Source organism: Pinus tabuliformis, chromosome 3_1 (genome assembly GCF_031772625.1).
Source record: "Pinus tabuliformis cultivar Carrire ecotype Pingquan chromosome 3_1, CPIR1, whole genome shotgun sequence".
In the NCBI taxonomy this organism is placed as follows: Eukaryota; Viridiplantae; Streptophyta; class Pinopsida; order Pinales; family Pinaceae; genus Pinus; species Pinus tabuliformis.
In genome coordinates this window covers 983,164,636-983,189,672 of record NC_142301.1, presented here as the reverse complement: position 1 = coordinate 983,189,672, position 25,037 = coordinate 983,164,636, and the positions used below count along the sequence as shown (strand labels likewise).

General features: G+C 40.2%; 1 protein-coding gene across 1 annotated transcript in view; it reads left to right on the top strand.

Annotated features, from left to right (window-relative positions):
• Nucleotides 1-25,037, top strand: part of LOC149191136 (uncharacterized) — a 69,839-nt gene that overhangs the window by 19,250 nt on the left and 25,552 nt on the right. The window contains exons 9-10 of the mRNA XM_089410677.1: nucleotides 21,739-22,179; nucleotides 22,500-22,510. Of these exons, the coding sequence (XP_089266803.1) occupies nucleotides 21,739-22,179; nucleotides 22,500-22,510 (452 nt within the window). The remainder of the gene's footprint in view (nucleotides 1-21,738; nucleotides 22,180-22,499; nucleotides 22,511-25,037) is intronic.

Sequence of the window (25,037 nt, the reverse complement as noted above, 5' to 3'; positions counted from 1 at the left end):
ATATTACATGGCAGGAAATTAAGGACATATTTGCAGGCAACTTCAAGGAAGATCTAGAAGATCGACAAGTCTATGTCAACATCCACAACTCAGGCTTATACAGGGCTGTGTGCAGGTACCCTGACTTCCCATGTGCGTACAGCATTCACTAGATTGTCTCACATACCAATCCCAAGACGATGACATTGAGTAGTTCCATTGGAACACAACTTACTACCTTCAGGACAAAAAACTATCATTAGATCTATCACTTACCACAGCAAGTGAAACACATGGATGCACTCTTCTATACCCCCAACAGCAATGTGAACATTAGAGACATGATGAAGCGTTGGGTAAAAGAGCCATCGAAGTTCAGGTCGACTCCCAATCAGGTCTACAAGACTAACTCACTCAAAAAGGCCTACCAACTATCCAGTTGAAAGTGCATGTGACTAATGCTCGGGATTCGCCTAAGAATGAGCAAGCGAGATTATATATGTTTGTGTACCTACTTGATGCAATCTATGCCCAGCATCAGTTTCCTAGCATGGGTTGGAGATGGACACCATCAAATGATGTTGTGAACATCTATTGTAAGTTTATTTCTGAGTGCAGTTACTAAGGAGTCATGGTGAGGCTATCTCACCACTTCATCACCCCGATTTACAAGATGATATTTGAGTAGGATTGATCTGAAATGGAGCAAATTATTAATGTTGTGATAATTCCCCATTTAGAATATAAAAATGTGCCTAAGGTTTGTACTCCAAAATAGCAAGTAAAAACATGAATTTTATGTGTGTTTACTTAAGTTAGTTTCATGAATAAAACTTAAAACATGAAAACAAAACATTGAATGGAAGCACACATCAAACAGTAATACACCAGCCATTATTAAAGGAGTTCACCCCTCCTGGGCTACATCTCCTTGGAACGGCTCTAAAGACATGACCCCTTCTCATTATACTCAATATCTAGAAAAGAAGAGTACATAAACTGTTGAAATGGAATGGCTAGTTTCTCCTTCAAAGAAACAACTTCTGCAAAAGTTCTTACTCCATACACATGTTAACCTATAGTCAAACATGTAAACCTTTAGCAAACATGGGCATCTTACACCAATACCTCATACTCCAACTTCCAAGAGCATAAACAGTACTACAATCCACTTGAAGTACTTAAACAAGTCTCTTTCTCCAAACAGATATAGAGAAAAGAATAAATAAAGCTGCAACATTGTTGTAATGGCTGCTGCAGAAAGCACATGGAGGCTGGAAGACCCCTGCAAGGTCATCTCCATCTTCATACTCCTCCTTAAATTGAATCAACACTCTAATTGACCAGAGCACCCATAGGCTTCACTTTGCAAAAATATTATCTAGAAGTGCTCATTTGATCCTGAAACCTGTTCCAATGAATTCAAAATGTCCAAAAATGACTATCTATCCTCTTTTTGCATCCCATTTGGTCAAAAATTTCCTTAGTTATGACTTATGTCAGCCTTTCCACAATTTTCTCCTCCAAATTTGGCTTACTGCCAGTTAAATTCATTATCTGGAGTTAAATCTGACAGTTCCGCCGAAATTGACGATCCCGCCAACTTTCCCGCCTATCTCACGGTTAAGGTCGAGTGGTCACACTGTAGTTAGGTCCAGCAGTTAAGGCGATGGTTTCGCAGCTCTGTCACAACTCGCAATCAGCGAAGTCCAACCATCAACGGATAGTCCCAAGTCCAAACAACAAGCACTCTGTGATACACGGACCTGCCGGATTATAAAACACAACATATAGCATATCACATCCGGGGACCCCATCGCAATCACAATCGGCACTTTCCCTCAACGGATATCAAAGTCCATACACTGCAATAGCAGCAAACCGGTTGGGGTTATAAAATACAGCGTATAACAATATCGAGTTCGAAAGTCCCCCCATCGCAAATCGCAATCGACGATGGCCGGGGTGTTACTTCATGCTCCCGCTACGATATGCGATTGCAATTTTGTCACATCACAATTGGGCTATGTCGAGGGTTGATTCTCGTTCCTCCTTCATCTTGCAATATTGCAATCACAACCGGGATCCTGTCGAGGGCCGATTCTTAACACTTTCCCTTTGTGCGATTGCGATATGCGATTATCGCATCGCCACTTGCCTAGGGTTGATTCTCCTTAAGCTGCTCCTTTGTTTTTCTCCGATATGCGATATGTGGGACCCAATGGCAACCTGCCACTTGGTGCTTCCCCATTTGCTAGAACCTTTGCCATGTCATCCAATCTTGCCACCTGGACAAGTCAAACCTGAACTTTGACTTGCTCTAACTTTTGCATACAAGCTCAGATTTGAGTGTCGTTCACACCATTAGATTCAGAATGAAGAGCTCTTTGATATAAAACTAATTATATCAATATTCTGACACTTTCACCTTTTGGCAAATTTTGAGCTCCTGATCACTCTTCCCCACTAAAAAAAATTGGTCTCCAAAAGTTTACTTTCAATTGTTCAGCATTTAAAGGTACAGTTCCTTCATTTTTCCAAACTCGATCCAATCGATGTTTGCAGTGCCCTAACTTGTACTTTTCTTGGCTTTTTCTCAAGCTAAACTTAAAATATAACTTGACCAAAGAATTCAAGTTCGATGTTCTTCTCGGCTTGTCCATGTCACTATGGCCATCCACAGCAACATCCTTTCCAAGAATAATTCCAAGGTGCTCATCTGCAAAATCCTTATCGAGGATAAGATCCTAAAAGACTTTGCCAAATGAACCAAAACAAGCCTCACATAGTGAATACTTGTATAACTTGAGTGCTAAACACATTTGGAACATACTAAATGTGTTGCAACTACTCATGCAATAGTTTTAAAATGCTTTCTCAAGCTATGAATATAAATGCATTTTACAGAATGGAATAAAATTGACTCCCAAATTTTCCATTCAAACTGACTATTAACAAGCCAAATTATCATTGTAATGCTTAAAGAAAACATTGTTGCATATAAGTGATTTATTTATGATCACTTTTACAAATTACCCAACTATGGGGATATGCAACTAGTGCAAAACAAAAATTTACGAACTTCAACTGAACAAATAGTCTACCCATTTCTTACCCAACCAGGTAAATGAACCCTCTATTTGAACTTTCTCTTCTTCTGAAGCTGCTTCAGGGATGGTCGCATCCTACGCCACTTTTTCTTTTGTTTCTTCCTCTTCTGGTGCTTCCATGATTTGCTTACCCTTACCGGGATGAATTTGAGGAAACAATTTCCAACACTTCTCGACCCAATGCCCACTGATATTGCAGTGAGTACAGAAGTTCTTTTGAGCTCCTCTCGGCTCACTTGCCTCTAACCTTGGATGAGTTTTTCTCTTTTCAGTCTCAACTACATTAGACAAAAGCATCTTCTTGAGGCTCATCACTAGCATTGAGGTTTCCTATGCACGGTTGTTCAAGAGTCTAGATGTCATAATGAGGACACACGGGATCCCTTCAATCAGATCCCTCACTCAAGTCATGAAGAAGAACCAAGTCCTGCTGGAAGTCGGTAGGTAAATAGAGCAATTGATGCGAGAGGCCACCAGCGATTACTTGTAGTTGAGCACATAAAACATGCATAAGTACATCAGTGGTCCAACCACACTCAGGACAATGCTACGCATGCTCCAAGATGAGTTGGACAGAGGTTCCATAACCATATACCTGAAAGCCATGGAGGTAAGAGTTTGTTTCCAGAAAGACATCACCAAACAGTACGAGGACACAATAGCGCAGTACCAAGCTTGGTATCAGTTTGTCACCGAAGACCATCAAGAGGATGTTGTCGAGTTAGTCTTTCCCCAAGCTTCCGAGTGATGGTGTTTGTCTTGTTAGGCTGACTCAAGCCTATTTTTTCCCACATGGGTATATGTGGAAATTGTATGATTATTTTTAAATATATTGTAACTTAAATTCCAAGTGTCATTAGTGGAATGTGAACAGTCACTATGTAATGTAAAGAGTTAATTATATGGAGTTGAAGAGTTATGAGAGTCAAAGAGTAAAAAGGGAATTTCAAGGGTCACCCCACCCTTTTTTATATATAGAACCTCATAACTCATAGTAGAGGCTTTTGGGAGCCAAGAATTTGGCTAGGCATTGCTTAGAGAAAGCTTGGAGAGTATTATGACGAGCCTTGGCTTCTCCATAGTGTAGAGTGAGTACATATCTTTGGAGGAGTAGGTGGTGTTGACTGTAACGTTCCACTATTGGGGCTAGTGGATGTCAATGGTGTGTGTATGGATGGAACTTTCACTTAATAATATAACTGAGCCAACAAGTTTTCATGCATATGTTGTTATTGTAGTTCAACTATTCTGGTTACTTTAGAAATATATGTTATTTAACTTACGCATTTGTGTATGAACTATTTTGTATCATGTTGATGATGTTGGACCCGCCAACATGTCAAGGGGATCTCCCCGGTAAGAAGTCCCAATTAGACCTCAGACCGTTTGGTGTAGGAGTCCCAACAATGGGTCGTAAGGTAATGCCTTGACCGCGATGTCACATAGAGGCAAGTAAGATAATTCTGTCAGTAGCAAGGGTGTGACCGTTGCAGTGAGTCAAGGAAGGTGCATGAGAGGTTCTAATATAGGTGGTTTGAGATGAGGGTGAAGGTGAGTTCCAGGTTGAAAGGGATCAGTCACAACTCGGCTAGGAACACACAAGACATACACAACTTTTGGCGGAGCAGTCCACACAGATGCGGCAGTCACAACATACAAGGTAAGATAACACGTACAGCACTCACAGATCAGTCTGAACGAGTGCAACGGTTGTTACAGCGAGCTTCATATGAAAGGTTTGTCTAATGTCCAACAGAGTAGTCGACACGGATGGGACATCATTAACAACATATACAACACATTTACATTAATATATTATGCATTACAACAAATGAAATAGTTCAAATGTAGAACACAGGTCAAAGAAACATGCATTACAAGTGTTAATGATCAATCTTACAACATATACAATGCATGTGTGAAAATGTGTTGGCTCTTATTATATAAAGAAGTGTAAGTTCCAATCATACAATACATCCATGTAAACCCGCTAGCCCCAACAGTGAAAATTTACAGCCACATCCACCTGCTCCTCCAAAGAGATGAATTAGCTCCGTGCAGTGGAGAAGCCAAGGCGCGTTACAATATTGTCCAAGCTCTTTCTAATATGGTCTTATCAGAAGCTTGGCTGACCAAAAGCCCTTACAATGAGTTATGAGGGACTATTTATAGCAAAGGGTGGGGTGACCCTTAACATTCGCCTTTGTGACAGTTCAACTACCCTCATGACTCTTCACCTACTCTATGACTGTTACATCCAACTATTAACACTTGACTTACACTTGACATGACTCAACATTACAATGCACATGTACTCATGTGAGACAATATGGCTTGAGCAATCCATGCAAGACATCGTTGACACTCAGCCCACTGTGATGAGACCAACTCTTTGACATGCTTGTGATGGTGAAGGTGGTGAGTTGATGCCAAGCTTGGTCATCTATGATGGTGTGCATGCACCTCATGTTGACATCTTGTTGAAGCGAACTCTTTCCTCTGTTGCAATCGGTGCATTGGTTCGGCCCCTTCATCCAACTTGTCTACTAACATGTGCATGGTCTTCTTGGATGCGGCAAAACTAGAAACACACTGATGCATAGTGTCCATGCTAATCTCAAGTGTGTGCTGGTGGTCATGCGCATCAACTTGTCGAAGTACATGTTCATCTCCAATTGGACTTGCTTCTTGTCTTCGCCTTGGTGAGTGTGTTGAATGGGTTGGATTACATGCGTGCACATAATGACATGCATGTTGTTGAATCCCTTGCATGCGATCAACAACACTGCTCACCATGTCTGCTCTGTGCTAGCTACTAGGATGGATTTTTAACTTGTACGGGCACGGTTTCATCCGTGAGTGCATGTTGCACCCACTGTTGTTCCTGATCCTGCTGCAACTCATTTTTCTATATGTTCAGCTTCATGTTCTTCCTTGAGTTGTTGCTTCAGCACATGCAACTCCTTCTTTATTTCGTTCTTTGCCTTCGTGCAACCTTCATGTCGCGCCATCACCTCATAGCCTAAGTCTCCAAAGTTTCTTTCGTTATCATTGGATCTGCTTGATCTTGAAACTCAGTCCTTCCTTTGTGTTTGCAACAACCTTCCTCTTGCATTCATTGTGTTCGCTGTATTCATTGTGTTCATTGCATTCACTGCGTTTACTTCATTTGGTATGCTGCCTTCAACTGTTGTTCATGATGCTACTTGCGGTGATGTTGTTGTTTTCATATCTTGATGTCCTTGTCTATGAACAACTCGATGTCTTCATGTTAGGCCCCTATACTACTAGTGTAACCCCTTATTGTTATTAGTACAACCCACTTATTATATTGATGTACCCATGTAGTGCCCATATTGTTACTATTGTACCACATAGAAGCCCACTATTGTTATTATTGTGCCCTTACATTATTATTGTTATGTCGGCTCTGATTATGTTATGACCCCTTAGACTCCTATATATAGAAAGGAGGTCTTTTCATTTGTGTCATGAAGGAATCATTCATTTGTGTAATGTAAAGGAGGTTTCCACCTCGAAGAGGCTGAATTCTAAGGCATTGATCTATATATTCTATCTTTTTGTGAGCTAGTTTCATAACATTTGGTATCAAAGCTTTGGATTCTAGGGTTTCGCTGCTCCAAACAGGTCATCGTGGCATTTTCGCTATAAATTTTTTTCTGCGATGTTTCAGAAGCTAAAAAAAAAAAACCATTTGAGAAGAGATCATGCTGAATCTCGGGTCTGAACTTCAGAGCTTTTCGTGGTATATTTACGGAGATATGATCTGAGGAAGTTGGTCTTTTTGCAGACTCCTGAATTACATTCCAAACAGGTGACCTGGGGAAAATCGTTATAACTTTATCTCTAAGCATCGGATTGAAATTTCGTAAGAAGGTAAAGAAAGTGGACAGACTGTAGTTTCTTGTATATCTTTTTTAGGTCCAAAGGTCAAAACAGTGACTCGTGGCACGTCGTACAAGTTCACTCTACTGAACTAGTCTATAATCAAGTCATCTTGGGAGATTGTGCATAACTCTTCCTTGGAGAATCCAACTTGGATCAGACTGGTGGCATTGGAAAGAGGACATAGAGGGCTACTGTAGGTCGCAATTTTAGAATTGGATGATCCGAAATTGCAGAGATACATCAGATTCAATATCAAGCTTCTACAAAGTGAAAAAAGGTGTGTAGTTTTTTTTTAAATTTTTGCATAAGCTTGGTTTGAAAAATTAGTTTGAATCAGTAATTGATGCCCCGAGGAAAGAAAATGAAAACACCTGGTAAGCAACCTGAAAGCTCTAGCATGACTTATGAAGAAGAGGAAGAAATGCAACATGATATATCAAAATTACAAGACCAAGTGCAACAAGTGTCACTTGCACAAAAAGCAACAGAATCTAATATGGATGGTTTAAAGAAAGGTGTAGAAGCTAAGATGGATTCTTTAAAAAAAGGCGTAGAAGCTAAGATGGAAGGCATGGAAGCTAAGATGAATGGCATGGACGCTAAAATTGATGGCATGGATGATAAGATGGAAGAATTGAAGATAAATATGAATAAGTTGCCACAAGAAATTGTCACTAATGGTAAAAGGGTAGTAAAGGAAACTCATGATGAGAACAAAAGAAATGTTAATCTTGATTCCATAGACTCTAATGTTGGATTGAAGACCCACCATATTCCAAAAATCGATATGAGGAAGTTTGATGGCAAGGATCCCACAACATGGATATTACAGATGGAGAAATTTTTCGATCTCAATAATGTGCAAAACACACAAAAGGTACGTATTGCAACTTTATATTTGGAACCAAATCAGTTTGTATGGTATCAATGGCTCTGCTCTCATAAACAAATTATCAATTGGGCAATTTTTATGGAAGAATTGACAGCACATTATGAGGATACAAAAAGCAACACTTTTTTTAGCCAATTGATAAGTCTCAAACAAAAGGGTTCAATAATGGAGCACATTGAGGAGTTCCAAAAATTGAACATAAGGGTAAAAAATATTCCAGAGGAGCATAGGATTGATGTGTTCATAGGGACTTTAAAGGATAATATCCAACATGATGTTCGCCTTTGGGAATCTGATTCATTAGAGAAGGCATTCAGGTTAGCAAGAAAAATGGAAAGCAAAGTTATGGCAACCAGGAAGCATACCACTCACAACTATAAAGATGGAAGTGTTGTTACCCCTAGTCTTCCACAACCTATAAGGTTGACACCACAACAATTGGAAGAAAAAAGAGCAAAAGGGCTTTGTTACATTTGTGATAGAAAATACACTAAAGGTCATAAGTGTGCTGAGAAGAAATTATTCTACATAGATTGTGAAGAGGAAGAAGAAAAGGAGCAAGAAAGGTAAAAAGAAGAGGATATACTCCAAGAACAAAGCCTAGCTAAAGAAGAAATGAATCTGACCATATCTTGTAATGCATTGGCCGGAATTACCACTCCTCAAACCATCAAGATAGAAGGACAAATCAAGAAGAAAAAGGTAATAGTGTTGATTGATTCAGGAAGTACCCACAATTTTATTCATTGTAAGGTAGCAAAAGAATTGAATTGCTTCTTATATCCAGCACCAGAGTGTCAAGTGATGGTTGCAAATGGAGGAACAATAAATTGCTCTGGAAAATGCCATAATATCAAGCTATCCATGGGAGAATATGTATTGACTAGCCCAATGCTTTCCATTCCAATGGGAGGTGTTGATGTTGTACTAGGAGTCTAATGGCTACAATCCTTGGGTACAATAGCTTTTAATTTTCAAGAACTTTTCATGAAATTTTATGTGGAAGGAAAGGAAGTTGAATTAAGGGGTATTGTAGGGAAACCGGGAAAGATAATCAGCTCTAACGGTATGACAAAGCTTCTAAAAAAGGAACAAAGAGGTGTAATTGCACAATTATGTTCGCTAGATGTTTCCACATTAGAATCATCTATTTCTCTAGATCTCCAAAAAGTCTTGGACAATCATTCCAAGGTATTTGAGACTCCCAAAGGTCTCCCACCTATTCGTGATCATGATTGAATGCTATTCATCTGATTCCAGGAAGTGTTCCTTCAAACATCAAGCCGTACAGATATCCCTATGCCCAAAAGAGTGAAATTGAACGTATGGTTGTAGAAATGCTAGAGGCTGGTATAATTCAACCGAGTCAAAGTTCTTTCTCTGCTCTAGTAGTATTGGTGCACAAGAAGGATGGATCATGGCGCATGTGTCCAGATTATAGGGAGCTCAACAAGCTCACTATTAAAGATAAGTTTCCCATTCCAGTCATTGATGAATTACTGGATGAATTGCACGGATCAATTTACTTCACCAAGTTGGATCTTCGTTCAGGATATCATCAAATCAGAATGAAGACTGAAGACATTCTGAAAACAGTATTTAGAACTCATGAGGGTCATTATGAATTTTTGGTCATGCCTTTTGGCCTTACCAATGCACCTTCAACATTTCAAGGTTTGATGAATTCCATTTTCAAACCATTCCTTAGAAAATTTGTGTTAGTATTTTTTGATGATATACTAATCTATAGCAAGTCTTGGAAGGATCATGTTGAACATGTTGATAGGGTGCTACAATTATTGGAGGAGAAACAATTATATGCAAAAAGATCCAAATGTTTCTTTGGAGTACAAGAGGTGGAATATCTGGGTCATATTGTATCTCATGAAGGAGTTAAGGTATACCCTAGCAAAATTAAAGCCATTAAGGAATGGAAAATCCCCACATCCATAAAGCATCTGCGAGGATTTCTCGGGTTGACGGGGTATTATCACAAGTTTGTTAAGAATTATGGGAGAATAGCAGCACCTCTACCAACATTATTGAAGAAAGATGCATTTTCATGGACTCCAGAAGCAACAAAGGCCTTCGAGAATCTTAAAGAGGCAATGTGCCAAGCACTGGTCTTAGCTACACCAGACTTCACAAAAACCTTTATTTTTGAATGTGATGCTTCATGAAATGGAATTGGTGTTGTTTTAATGCAAGATGAAAGACCCATTGCTTTCGAAAGTCATCCAATCAAGGGAAAGTTTTTACACAAAGCTATTTATGAGAAGGAAATATTGGCAATACTCCATGCACTTAAGAAATGGCGACCCTACCTAATGGGAAGACACTTCAAGGTAAAAATGGATCATGATAGCCTTAAATACTTTTTAGAACAAAGATTATCCTCTGAAGAGCAACAAAAGTGGGTCACAAAGATGTTGGGTCATGACTCTGAAATCATCTACAAAAAAGGGAAGAAAAATGTGGTGGCAGATGCACTCTCAAGAAAGGATGAGGATGTGGAAGCATTGTTGTGCGCCATTTCTATTATCCAACCAGATTGGATAAACGAAGCAAGGGATGAATGGAAGAAGGACGAAGAAGTATGGCCACTTATTCAAAATTTGCAAAAGATCCCAATTCAAACAATATTGCCAGAAATTGAAGAGGAAGGAAAAATCATATTGGAACCTGGAGTAGTCACAGAAACAAGAACCCGACAGCTACAAAATCGATCAATTTCAGAGTATCTCATCAAGTGGAAGAACTTACCTGCTAAAGATTCCACATGGGAGGACAAGAATTTTATACAGAAGCATCAAGAACTACTCAAGTGTTGAGGACAACACTTTTTGAAGGAGAGGGGCATGTTAGGCCCCTATACTACTAGTGTAACCCCTTATTGTTATTAGTACAACCCACTTATTATATTGATGTACCCATGTAGTGCCCATATTGTTATTATTGTACCACATAGAAGCCCACTATTGTTATTATTGTGCCCTTACATTATTATTGTTATGTCGGCTCTAATTATGTTATGACCCCTTAGACTCCTATATATAGAAAGGAGGTCTTTTCATTTGTGTCATGAAGGAATCATTCATTTGTGTAATGTAAAGGAGGTTTCCCCCTAGAAGAGGTTGAATTCTAAGGCTTTGACTATCTATTCTATCTTTTTGTGAGCTGGTTTCATAACACTTCATGAGTAGGCAAGATCATAGACACTAGATTGACTGCATCTCCAGGTATGCTCTGAACGGTGTCTTCGACTCTGCTCTCTTGGAAACCATTGTACCTGCACTGCTAAGAGGCAAATGAACACTTGCAATACCTAGGGACATGGCAACACTCGTGGAAGGAAATCTGTCAGTCGAAAACCAAAATGAACTTGAGAACTGACTTGCAACATACCTGTGTGACTAATCATGAAGTTTGCACAATTTCGGCCGAGAGGTCAGGAGACCGACTGCCAAGACTGTACAAGGCACAGTCTGGGCTGCTAGGATACTGACTGACTATTGGAACTGCACAATGCACAGTCCAGTCTGGCTGCTGACTGTTGGGATTGCGGAATGCGTAATCTCAGATGGCAATGGTTGTAGGCTCAGTTACTGCATTGCGCAATTTTCTTGGCCACTTGTCATTGTCCCTCAGGATTGCGTAAAGCAGGCCTAGGGAACAACTACTAGGTAGAAATGCACATTTATAGGGAGGAAGGCAGAGCCTTCCCTCTCAGGATTGCGCAATGCTGTCTTGGTGAGGCTCTTGGTGAGGCAGAGCTCGGGCCAGGGTTGCCCAGCCTCGCCGACGGGAAACTGAACGCAAATGTGAATGTGAAGGCATGTTGATACTGAGTGTAAGCATAAGTGAATGATCATGAAAATGGTGAATGACAGATTCACAAAATGGAACAACATGCATGTGGGTGAGGCAAGTCATCGAATCGGCGACCATTCGTGAAAAACAGTTTCATGCATGCAACAGTAGTGAGCTAGAAATGAAAACTAAAACGGTGCTAGGACAAGCTAGTATACATGTAAATGAAAATAAGAGTTCAAAGAAATCAAGCAAAAAATACTCATACAAGCGAAAACACAAAAAGCGACACAAATGCAACACAAGGCATGGGAAGCAAGCTTACCCTAAAACAATTGAGTTGAATGTGTCGACTGCTCCTAGATGTGATGTGGGATGTCAGAGCTGCAAGGTTGATGTGAGGAATGAGCTCTGCAACATCCAGTTGATAAGTTTTTATAGCATCAAGGTTGTGACACTTATGGCACAACTCTAGGGAAAACAACACTTGGTGGGAGGTTTCTAAAATGATCCTTACATTTAATCTCCAACTACTAAAAATAGATCCCTGAAACAAGGGACGCCTTTGCATGCTATCTTGGGAGAAGCAACACATGCATGCAAGTCTATTTCTCTTGGTCCCTGAGGGAACCGGTCAACTCAATTGCACATGCAAGAGGTTGTTCGATTGCTTGAAGGAAATGCGCATTTCCAGCTGGGAGCTGGGCTGACTGCCCAGGATATTTGCGTAATTTCTGGGCAGAGAAGTTGATTGTTTCCCAGATTTGCGCAAATTCTGGGCTGAGTAGCCTTGCTGGGAAAATTTGTGCAACTTCTGCGGGGAGTGTTGGCTGGCAGAATTGCACAATTATGGAGCCCAACAAGCTGCCAGACAGAATTACGCAATTTCTAGAGGGAAGGCTGGTTTCCCTCCAGAAATGCGTAATTTTCTAGGGGAAGATGCTCAGCCTGCAGTTGGACCAAGTCCGGGTGAACAGCCTGTGAAGGAAATGCATCAATTTGTGATCGAGAGGTTGCCTTTGTGCATGAAAAACACCGAAGTTTGTGAACTTGACAAAGCAAGGCAAGTTGCTGTGAAAGGTTGGTAGGGAGGCTCCAAAATGGGCTAAGGAAAAATTTTGGAGGGTGGTTGTAGCCGCTACAACATATACAATTGTATGAATCTTGTTAGAGACGTGATGTTTTATTAACTCGTCACTTTGGATTGTGGACTATTCCGCTTCCAGCCTGTGATGTAGTTCCGCTCGTGTGTTCCTTTCAGGCTGGGTACTATTACAGGCTTCTAAGGGACACACTTCCCTTTCCCCTCTATGTGTTAGAACCCCCATGCATCTCAATTGACTCGCTACAACATCACACACTTTCTTCTGAAAAAGTTATCGTACTTACCTATGCAAGCTACCACGGTCAAGGCACTACTTTACTACCCACTACTAGGACTCCTACTCCAAACAGTTTGAGGTCTAGTTGGGACTTCTTACCAGGGAGATCCCTTGACATGTTGGTGGGTCCAAAATCGTCAACATTTCTGGCGCTAGAAGGAGGGCCAGATGAAAAGTTGAGCCCTCAAAGTCTATTTTGAATCTTTGCACATCATTCATGACTTACATTACAATCTCAAATCTGACATGATTTTCTCATGCACATGATTTTGAAGCACCGAAGGCTGTCATTAATGACTTTCAAAGACTCAAGTACAATGGTGAAGGTGGAATAGCCCTATTAATACATAGAGTTGCCTTCTTAGGCTTCTGTGAAAGGAATGAAGTCCCCTCGGATGATGTTGCTTGTGGGTTGTTTTCTTACATGTTCGAAGGGTACGTTGAGCACTGGTGTCGCACATTGCCCGCAACCTCTATTCACTCTTTTACTCATATGATCATAGAGTTAGGTAGTGCTTTCTTTCGTTATGACCATAAAGCACTCAATAAAAAAATCGCTAGTTACGAAAAGCACCTGATGAATATATTGTGCCATTTTGGGATTTCTTCTATAATCTTTCTTTTCAAATCCCTGAAGATGAAATCTATTGGAAATTTCTTAAAGAAATATTTCAGTATCTTCTTCACGTATCTAAAAATCCACATGAATTGGAATCATCTGAACCCCTCCCACCATACCTTGGGTTTATAGCTTCCAAATCTAAGACATGCAAGCTTATTTTCACAAGTGACCTTCCATCCTCTTCTCATCAAATAGCTTTAGCTCCACAGGATGAGGTGGGAGAATTTGTGAACCAACCTGTTGAATTTTCACCTCCTTCCACCCCACCTTCTCTAGATTTCTGCACATATTTGGACTGCAACCCTGATGCTTGTCACATGATTTCGTTCTCTCAACCTTTGTCCTCTGGTTCCTATGATCCTCCAGATTTGACTATGTTGTGTTCATCCGTTCTGGACTCCACATCTGTTTTTCACAAGGATCGAGTTGTCGACGGATTTGGTGTTGAGCAGCTAACCTACGCTATCATTTTTTATGAGTATGTGTGGGAATTTGAAGAAGAACCTATGGTGAAGGATGACCTCCTTCTATCCACACCTCGTCAGCTTTATCCTGACATCTTCTATGATCCTGTTTCTGATTTTTCTCGTGAAAATTCATCCCCAGATTATTCTACTTCTGATCATTCACAAGACACACAATATGTTAGTCCATCATTTGATTGCGGTGAGGACAAATCTTTCTTTCTGAATCCATCCAATATGTCATCTTTTCTTTCTGGAAATTTAGAGGGTGAAAAATTATGTTTCTCATCAACCCCTTTGTATGATTCGTCAGATCATGAGGATTTTGATGCACATCTCAAATTTTCTAATCGTGATTGTCGTGATCTTTTTACTCCTTCATTCGATCACGATTCTAATTCACTTACTGTTGATATTTCTAAGCCACTAGTCTTTGATGTTCTATCTTCTGATGAAGTGGAAGCCCCTCAAACTATCGAGGCACTTCAGCCCAAGTTGATGGTTATTTCAGGTTCTCGCAGCCCTAAAGATAGTTCCACTTCTCATCAAAAAAAATAATAATCACCCCAAGCTCCTCATCACTCTCTTGTTTGCATTGAAAATCAATCTAGTCTACAGTTTTCACATCCTCCACCAGAATCACACGATCATATCGCTCATGCATTGGAGGAGTCATACGTAGCAAGTCATGTTGTGAAACGAAATTTTTCTTCTTTTTCCATGTTTGTTCATGTGTCAAGGTCGAAAGAGTGTACATTCTTGTTGTCTGCGCACAATGTGATGCCTCGCCATGGTACGTCTATAGAGTGTTTATCATGTGCTTTTACTTTTTTCTTTTCTGTGGATGCATTCAAACATCGATCATGTTAGTTTTCATTGTTATATCTTTCTTGTTTACTAGTTTTCCTGAATATATTTCTTGTAAACCATGCCTTCACTTACATGGGCCAACCAATTGGTCATGGTTGCATTAGAAATATCACTTCATGTAAGAAGGCCCATGCACTTTGTAGCTTAGAAGTAGGAGTAGTGTTTTCTTTCCTATTTGTCTTTGCTTTCATGTTTTTCTTTAGCTTACTTGTTTTGATTTTGTTTTACTGCTTTCCTTTTCTTGTTTTCTTGTTTAGGCACCGTAGGATTAACTTTCACATGAAACCGTGTTTGGATTCTTGAGACAAGCAGGGTGAAATACAAGAGGACTTGTACAACTATCAACATTTGGTTGTCTGTTTATTCCCTCTCCTTATGAAGATCTTGTGTTTCTTTAGTCAATGATACCCTGATGGAAAATATGTTCCTTTCAGAGTGAGTCTTGGTGAAGTCACAACGCTTTCACTTTTAACTAGTACCACCTACTCTAATCAGTTTTCTATTTTCGGTTAACCCTTGTCAACTCAGTCAAGTAGAGTAAGGTGAGGGGGAAAACCTTAACAAGTATGTCAGAGGTATATATAACATCCTTCTCTGAAGGGAAAACCTCTTCTTCTCTCAATAAGTCGGGATCCCTCTTCCGCCTCATGAAATAATAAAGTGCCTATGCACAGTTCTTTGAAAAATTAAAAAATTAAAAAATAAAATAAAGGCGAAAGAAGAGAAAGGCTTCGTGCGTTGAGAGGTGAAGCAAGTAACTCCGTTGGGGTATTTTCTAGGGTCGCTGGTAGCAGAGCGATGCTTGTGTTCCTGAAGTGACTCTACCAGGCTATTATCCAGACCTGCTGGCAATGGAGCAACACCAGAGATGAAACTTAAACTCTGACACTCTATATTACTTGTGCATCAATATACCCTCATCCCCAATTGAAATGACTTAGTTGACTTGGCTTGGTATGTGTGTTGACCGATCAAGAGAATGGCAGGGACTACATCTTTAACTCAAACTAATGAAGGAACCATGACGATCAAATAATTGAACAATACTTCCGGAAGAGTTAGACTCGCTTTACATGAGACAAGGTCCATACATAGAGTTGGAATTCTACCAGTGTGTTGCCAATTTTGTAGCGGCTACAACCACCCTCCAAAATTTTACCTTCACTTCATTTTGGAGCCTCCCTACTAAAATATCAGTAGCTTGTCTTACACTACACATGTACTTGTGCTTTCATCAAGTTTTATCTTTTGATTTATAGCTTGTGTTCACTTACTTTCTTTGTTGTCTAAACACAAGCTAGCCATGTGACTTAATTGCAAATTGGTTCTAGCACTTCCTTGATGATATGCGCAATCCTAGAGGGCAACCAACCTTGCTCTCAGAAAAAGTGCAGTTCAACTCAATAATGAGCTTCAGCTCCAGAATTGCGCAAACCGAGCTGGTAGCTTGTCTTCAACTGGAAAACTACGTACAGCATAAGAGGCAGCCAGAGCCACTTAGCCCAGGAATTTTGCAGAAGCATTCCCTCAGTTGTTGTCTGATGCATGTGCCAGTAAGTTTCCCGGTTCCCCCCAAAACTATGCAATTTATCCATGCATGCATGACAGCCTTTCCCAAAAAAACAAAAAAGAAAAAAGCATCCCTAAAAAATAGGGATCTATTTTTCGCAGTAGGAATTACACTTGAGTTAATTTTAGAAACTATTGCCACTTGTCGTTCTTTCCTAGATTTTTGGCCTTCACGTCATAAACCCTAAATCGATCAAATTTATTTAATGGCCGCTACTAGATCCAAGGATAATTTTAGGGGCGAATGTTCGTCCTTTGGCGAAATTAAGGGGTTTTAAATTTTTAGTGGGCGAATATTTTGTATCATAGTACATTTTTACAAATCACCTCAAATAGCCCACCTTATTTTAAGGGAGAGGGTAAAAAAGGTAAATTTAGCCCTTGAAATTAGGACTTACAACCTTCCATTCGCCCATTTTCAAGAATAGGTTTTATTTAAGTGAAACCATTCGCCCATTTTCAAGAATAGGTTTTATTTAAGTGAATCCTATGGGCCAAATACCATATTTATAAAAGAGGTATGATAAATTAATAAAAATATAAATAAATGAGAGGTATGGTAAATAAATAAAACATTTTTTATATTTACTCCATAAGTCACCTGTACATGTAAGGGTGTAAACAAATAAAAATATAAGTAAAGTGGAGGTATGGCAAATAAATAAAACGTCTTTTTATACTTACTCAAAAGGTATGGTAAATAAATAAAAATATAAATAAACTAGACGTATCGTAAATAAATAAAACCTCTTTTTATATTTAGTCCATAACCCTCGTTCTATTTATGAAGGCTCAAGAAAGAGGTTTTATTTAAGTGAATCCTATGGGCCAAATACCATATTTGTAAAAGAGGTATGGTAAATTAATAGAAATATAAATAAACGAGAGGTATGGTAAACAAATAAAACATTTTTTTACATTTACTCCATAAGTCACCTTATATTTAAGAACACTCAAAAAATGGGTTATATTTAGGTGAAACCTATGGCCAAAATACTATGGGACAAATACCATGGACTAGATTGTTATTAATACCATGCAAAAAACCATTATTAACCCTAATATTAGAATTAATAAAAATAAAAATGGCACATGGTATTGACCCATGGTATTCACCTGGAATGTAGCCTATTTAAATGGGGGAATTAAACCAGTATGTAGCCTATGCTAAGATTCACTAGGACTTTACAAAGTTTTATTATTTAGTGAAAGACTCGCCAAGATCTTACAAGATTTTATAATTGAGTAAAATATTCTAATAAAAATAAAAATGGCACATGGTATTGACCCATGGTATTCACCAAAATGGCACATGGTATTGACCCATGGTATTCACCTGGAATGTAGCCTATTTAAATGGGGGAATTAAACCAGCATGTAGCCTATGCTAAGATTCACTAGGACTTTACAAAGTTTTATTATTTAGTGAAAGACTAGCCAAGATCTTATAAGATTTTATAATTGAGTAAAATATTCGCCATGCCTTGTGAGATATTCGCCAAAAAATTATATATACATATTATATTATTGATAAAATCGCCTTCCATTTTTCCTATATACCATGGAGATTCGCCCATTTATTATATTTGTAAATTTAGGGGGGTTCTTAAAATTTTCCCTGACTAGATCTCATTTGCACACTCGATCTTGGAGCTCTGGCATTCCCGAGGCATCTAGGAACCTTCGACATAGTCGACGCAACTTTTCCAGGTAAGTCTTGCTTTTCTTATCTTTTGCTGCTTTTTCTATCACTTTTGTTTCCATGGCTTGTGAGAGTGATTTTTTACCCATTTTATTGAATGACCGTTGATGTTTTGATTTTTTTTAGTTTGTAGAAGTGTTGTTTTAATTTTTGCATTGCCTTTCCTAAGTCTCACATGCATAACCTAGTTTTTGCACTAACGCTCGTCGTTGCAACGACTCTCGCCACAAGCTTCGTTGTTCTTTTGTTTGATTTATTCCTGCATTTGTTTTGATTGCATGCATCACTATTCACTCATATTTTCACCAACCATCACACACACATTTAGATTTGCTCGTTTACAAGTCGCCCTTGGGCATATTTGGGATGTCTTGGACCGGATCTAGCTCTTCCTAGCATGCACTGTGCATTTCTGGATCTCAAGGCTCTACCTTGGTGTTACACAGCATTTTTTCACTATCCCTGTACTCCCCATTCCTTGATCGTGAAGGAAATCTACAGTGAACCTCACATGCTTTTCCTTCATGAAGAAACTCCCATTGTGTCCCTCTTCATGAGCAGATCATTTCCCTTTTGCACCATTTCCCCTGAAACTTATGTTTTTCCCAGTTTACAAGACCAACGCTAATGGCCTTTATCTTCCCCACACCAATGTGCAGAGATTAGCACTACTCCTTGTGTTGATCGGAGTGATGGAGCTATGTTCCAGTCGCGCTGGTCCTGTTATGGAAAGTTTTTTAAATTAGAGCCGAAGCTTCCAGCTCTAGAAGCTCCGTAACAGAAGTTTGTAAATGGTTTGGCCGGATGGGGTCAAGGATGAAAGTTTGGGCTCCTTTCCCGTATAATGATGGAACTACCTCAAGGGATAAGTCCTTCTCCCAAGAAGAGGATCCATCTCCCATCCATATTTCCTATATAAACCTCCCTTCTTCCCAAGCACAAACTAGTGTGAGTATTATAGTTGCAGAGTTTTGGTTGAGTGTTGATGCTATTTTGGTTTGGAGTAGATAAGCTAGCTATTACTAGTTGTAGCTATCTAGTTGTGTGAGGGAGAAGTGTGTTTTGGTTTGGATTGAAGCCTAAAGGTAAGAGCTTTTAAACTATTGTTGTTTGAAGCCATCATGGAATGCTAGCAGAAGAGTGTGGGAACCTAGTCTTGTCAGAGGAAGATTGCAACATCAAGATGAATGGTTGTAATCTCTCTTTGATATTAATATATGCAACTATCGATTCATTTCCTACATGTTTTGTAATATTACATATCCATGTCTTAATGTTTCTTGACTTGTTAAGTAGGTTGAATTGCAATTTGTCTATTATTATGTTTGTGTGTTGTTGTTGCTTACTTGTTTCAGGAGCTTGACAAAGGAAGCGAGAGATTGTTGGAGCAAGAAAGCGAGGACATCATCAAGCAGGATAAGCGACCAAGAGGTAGGCCCTCTTGATTGATTATAACCTAAGGAAATCCTCCATAGAATGTATCTATTATGGCTAGACCCATTATTGGGCTAGAGGAATTCGTTCGTGTCCGCACTTATAATTTTACTTCACCACAAATTGGCAACTCCACTAGGGATCCCAATCCTTTTGTTTGTTTTGGATTTCATGATTTCATGAGAACTTTTCTAGTTCCATGTTTTCCCTTTGGTTCTATTTATTTTCTCTTGTTTACTGGTCTGAGTCTAAAATTCATAGTAGCAGATCTGGTCCCTGTTTTTGAAATTTTTTTATTTTTCCTTAGCTACCTCGATCAGTGCACTTAATCTGCTGACAGTCGCGCCGACCAGCGCTAATTTCTGAGGAACAGTCGTGCCGACTAGCCTCTGGCGCTTGTTGTTAGTTAGGCAGTCGCGCTGATGCCTGTAAGTGAAGATTAGGGCTTGACCCCAATCTTGGCCAGTGTGTTCTGCTCTTGTGATTTTGACCCCGTAGGCATTTTTGACCATTTTCTCCCTGATTAGAAAGATACTTTTCATATGGTTTTGTTTTCTTGTTGACTTGTTATCTTTCTACTTGATTGATTCAGTCATTGAGTGGTCAGCGACACTAGGGCATCTAGTTGGTCACCCATTCAGCAGTTTGTGAACTCACTAAGTCAGGTTGTAGGTGTGTTTACTCTTTGCATTTTGTTTTTGGTCCTTTTTTACAACTTTGACCTCTTTTTGCACAAGTTTGAAAAAGTTTCATTTACTTGCCTAAACGTTTCTTTTCCAGCATAGATTACATTGTTGGTCTTGTGTTTGGTAAAGTCGGTGTTTCATTGATCTAAATGAACTTCTATTTTCATGTTTTCATCTGCTTGAAGAGCTTATTGTCTTGAAAACTTTTTCACTGAAAGATTGTATGCGAAAGTTTGTTTCGTTGTTTCATGAAAAAGTATGAAATTCTAGCTTGTTGCATCATTATGTTATGATAGACTAGAATTACATCAGCATTTGAAAAAAGGAAGAGAATTTTTTTTTGAAAGGACTAATAGATAAGCGCTTGTCAAGAAATTAGGAATTGGAACGCATTTTTCATTAGTTTATTTTTTGAAAAAGTAAGGTAGTGAAAGAGAATTTCGTTTCAGTTGCTTGATTTGTTTGCATTTGATTAAGTAGTTTTTACCCTCTCTAATGTAGGCATTTCATCGAATTGAAAGGGTCTTGTCTCATTTAGTTGCATTTAAGGTTTTTCAAGTAGCATTGCTAAGACCTGAAAACTGCAACTTAACTCAAGATCAACTTTAAAATGAATTCAATTAACCTAAGGTGCATTTGACATTAACGATCATATCTAGAAGTTCTAGGCTAAAGATGTGTTATGACGTCTTTAAACCTAGCATTTGTCATTAGCTTCGGCATTAGACAATGCTAGTACGGATTTTTTTTCCCCGTACCGTCGAGTATATAACAGGAGACCCCACTAGGTTGCAATCCTTTTATCCTTAGGAAGCCAAGTTGGCCGCCTTGCAAATGTGATACACCGAACACAGCATTCGTGGAGATTGTCTGCTTGTATTTCTTGGTTCGCCGGGAAGTATTCTGCAGTTCATGGTTGCCTGGTAATCCTATTTACCTAGATCATCCAGAGCAGTAATTTGATCTTTTTGACTCATTAAACTTAAAATATCATTCGATCACTTGTCCTTTCGAGCTCATTTCCAATCGAAAGTGATAGATTCATCTTTGTTTCTTTCTCGGCTCTTAAAAAATGAAAGAGCATCAGTCTTTTATGCATCTTAATAATTGATTTCCCACAATCCAAAACATCCTGTTAGTATTTTTGACCAAATCGTGAGTTCCCTTAAAAGGACATTTTAAAGCCTTGAAGTTATTTTTTCCGTCGACTAAGACAAGGTCATCGTGGCTGAACCATATGGTTCACCCAATTCCTCTTCCTCTCCTCCATCTGAAAGATTGTCTGAGGAGTCGTTTCCTAAGTTACCAGAGTCACTCAAGGACCAAAATGTTGAACTTGCAATTATTTTGAGTGTTCAACCATTGTCATCTCGTCCTCCGCCTACTTTCGATACAAGCTCATTTACTGATCTTGGCCTAGAATCTCCGGACAATCCCGTTCAAACTCTAGAGAACTCGCCGACCACTGACGGTCAGCTTGGACTGGTTATCTATCCTCTGAACCCTCTGTTTGACGTTGTTGAGATATCACTGCAGCGTCCTTACAGTCCATACGACCAGCCGAGTGTTCCTTTTGGACTATCCCCCAATACTTGTTCGGCCATTGGTCGTCGTTTGTTTTCAAACATGGAACCTGAAGGCGACGCTCCAGTCACATCTCTGAATGAGTCCGAATTTTCTACTCCACACACTATTGAGGGGGAAGAATTGCAATTGCAATTTTCTCTCGAGGGTTTTCCTTTTTCAGAAGGTATTCCCGCCAGTTTTCCACCCAACTATGTGTCTTTGGGGCACTTGGTTTCAAGTACACCTAGTGCCTCATCACTTTACCATAATCCTGTATGGGCATTAGGCATTAGGCCTATGTCAGGTCCATTCGTTACGAACATGACCTCCCAACAAGCTGTTACTTCAGTCTCGGTGCAACCCACAGTTCTGAATACTCTTGTATCATCGATCCCAGTTACACATCAGACACAACTAGCAGTTTCAGTTCCTCTATGTCGTTAGTCACTGGCTAGATTGTGCCATTGCCTAGGGGGAATAACCTAAATGTTTATATGGTGTCAGGTGCCACTAATGTGAGTGGCTCACAAGCTCACATGCTTGGTATAAACCAGCCCTCTTCTGGTATTATTTATAACCCTGCTGATCCTACTGGATCAAGCAATGTCCAGTACCAACAGGTTCAGAATCTCGTTGGTCCATCTGGATCAAGCAATGTTCAGTATCAGCAGCCCTATGGGGCTTAGGTCCAATACCAAAATCCTTACATTCCATATGGTTCTCAAGGATTGGTTAATCAACCTTACACCCTCCAATCTGGGTAGTACATCCAGCCTGGCTACGGCCAGATTCAGTTCAGTAATTTCCTGGGCATTGTTCAAGTACCCTTGCAACAGTAAGGACAACCTTTACAACAACCAGGGCAGCCTTTGTTACTGCAAGGGCAACCTTTGTTGCAGCAAGGGTTCTCCATGCAACAGCAAGGGCAAATTATCCCGCAGCAAGGTCACCTGCAACAACTGCAAGGTCAATCCTTACAACAGTTGCAGAAAGCCACGCAGCAGCAGATGAAATATGCTCCGCACACCTCTCAACCCATACCCTCACAGGGCCAACCTCTGTAGACCCAGGGACAAATTTTGCAACCGCAAGGTCAACCCTTGCAACAGCAAACCAACCAGGGCAGCAGCAACCCTTGTATACATATCAACAAGGTCAACCCTTGCAGGGGCAGGGTCAAGGTCAATTCCTATCACAGCAAGCCCAAAATCCTCATGTCCTAGGTCAACGGGTTTAGAATCCTACCGACCAAGGGCACCAGGTACAAAACCCCTATGTCCAAGGGCAACACTTGTATCAACCTTATGCCCAAGGACCACAGGTCCAGAATCCTCTTGTTCAGGGACAATAGGTCCATTAGCCCTATTTTCAAGGACAATAGGTCCCATATCCATATGTCCAAGGTCAACAGGCTCAACAGCATTTTAACCCGTACATTTCTTATCAGCAACCTATGCCTGGATAGTTTCAAGGTATTCAAGGTCAAAATCCTCCCTATGGTCAAGGTAATCCGTAATGGGGGTAGCCTCAAATGCCATATGGCCAAAATCCCCCACTATGGGGCCAAAATCCTTACCAACAGGGATGGGCTCCTCCCTATGGGCCCACTTATCGACCTCCCATGCCTTTTAACACTCAATTACCTTTCTTGGCTACACTTGAGTTGCCAGATGTATCACGCCTTATGAATGATCCGATCCTTCATTCACCGTACTGGCCTTCGGTGTCATCCAAGATACCAAGTGATTGCCCAAAGTTCGATGGAAAAGCTAAAGAAGATCCTCAAGCCCATGTGATGACATATCACCTCTGGTGCTCGTTGAACTCATACGTGGACAATTCCATTCGTCTTCATCTTTTCCAACAAACCCTCACGGGTGCTGCAGCGAAATGGTACATTGAGCTACCTCGAAGTACTTACCATGACTTTAACTCTTTATCCATGGCTTTCCTCACGCATTTTTAGTTGTCGATTCACTATGAAATTGGCACCTATTTGCTCACATCACTTAAGCAAGATATTGTGACGCACATCTTTGATCACATCCATGAATGGAGACGTAGACGTTGCCTGATCAAATTCGAGATTGCTGATCAGTTGCTCACTGAATGGTTTACCAAATCATTCGTAGCCCCAATTGCTCACGATATAGCTATGGGTGGATGTGTTACTGAAGAGCAGGCCATCGCTCATGCCCAGTACTTGGATCTAGTTTACTCTCAGTCTGGCACTTTATATGAGTTATTACCCAATGCTCTGCAGCCATCATCTGATCCCGCAACATCAAAGTCACCAATTGTTCCTCCCGTTGATGGAGTTATTGGTTTAGTATCCCAGACCCCTGCTAAAACTTCTTCCAAACAGAAGTCGGTCTCAAATGCTGCTCCTAATAGTTCATCTCAAAATCCACCTGGCCCTGGTAAAACCTCAGAGGTCCATGCTGTCCAGTCTACCGCAATGGACAAATCCTCGAAAGGAAAAAATAAAGGCAAAGGCAAAGCTAAAGCCGATGCCCCGAAACAGGGTCCTCCCAAATCGTCTACTGGCGAATCTTCGCAACGGAAACCTAAGTATCCCTACCTCATTTGTGAGGAGGATCACTACACTAAGGATTGTCCTCGACGATCCGAAGTTAGTCGCCTGCTCAAAGGGACCCCTGTTGTCCTCAAAGAGCCATTTCCATCTCAGCAGACCCAAATGGTAGACCAACCCCGATCTGCTTCCTTCGGATCTCAAGTGTTCATGATGAGCATGCCCATTAATGTGGCTACCTAATCGAAAGACTATCAAACTCCAACTCTGGCAGCTAGGAAAGAGAAAGAAGTTGCACCTTCTTCTACCTCGAGTTCTGGCCCTCTGCAAATTGAGCACCCTAACCCCGATTCCACTACACGGCCACCTTCTCAAGGTGTGTTGCGGAAATCCTCATATAATCCCAATGCTTGAGCTGCTCAGCACTACAATATTGTTGAGGATTTGGCTCAGGTGCCATCAACCATGTCGGCTCTCGAGGTACTCCAAAGCTGCCCATCGCAGCGGAA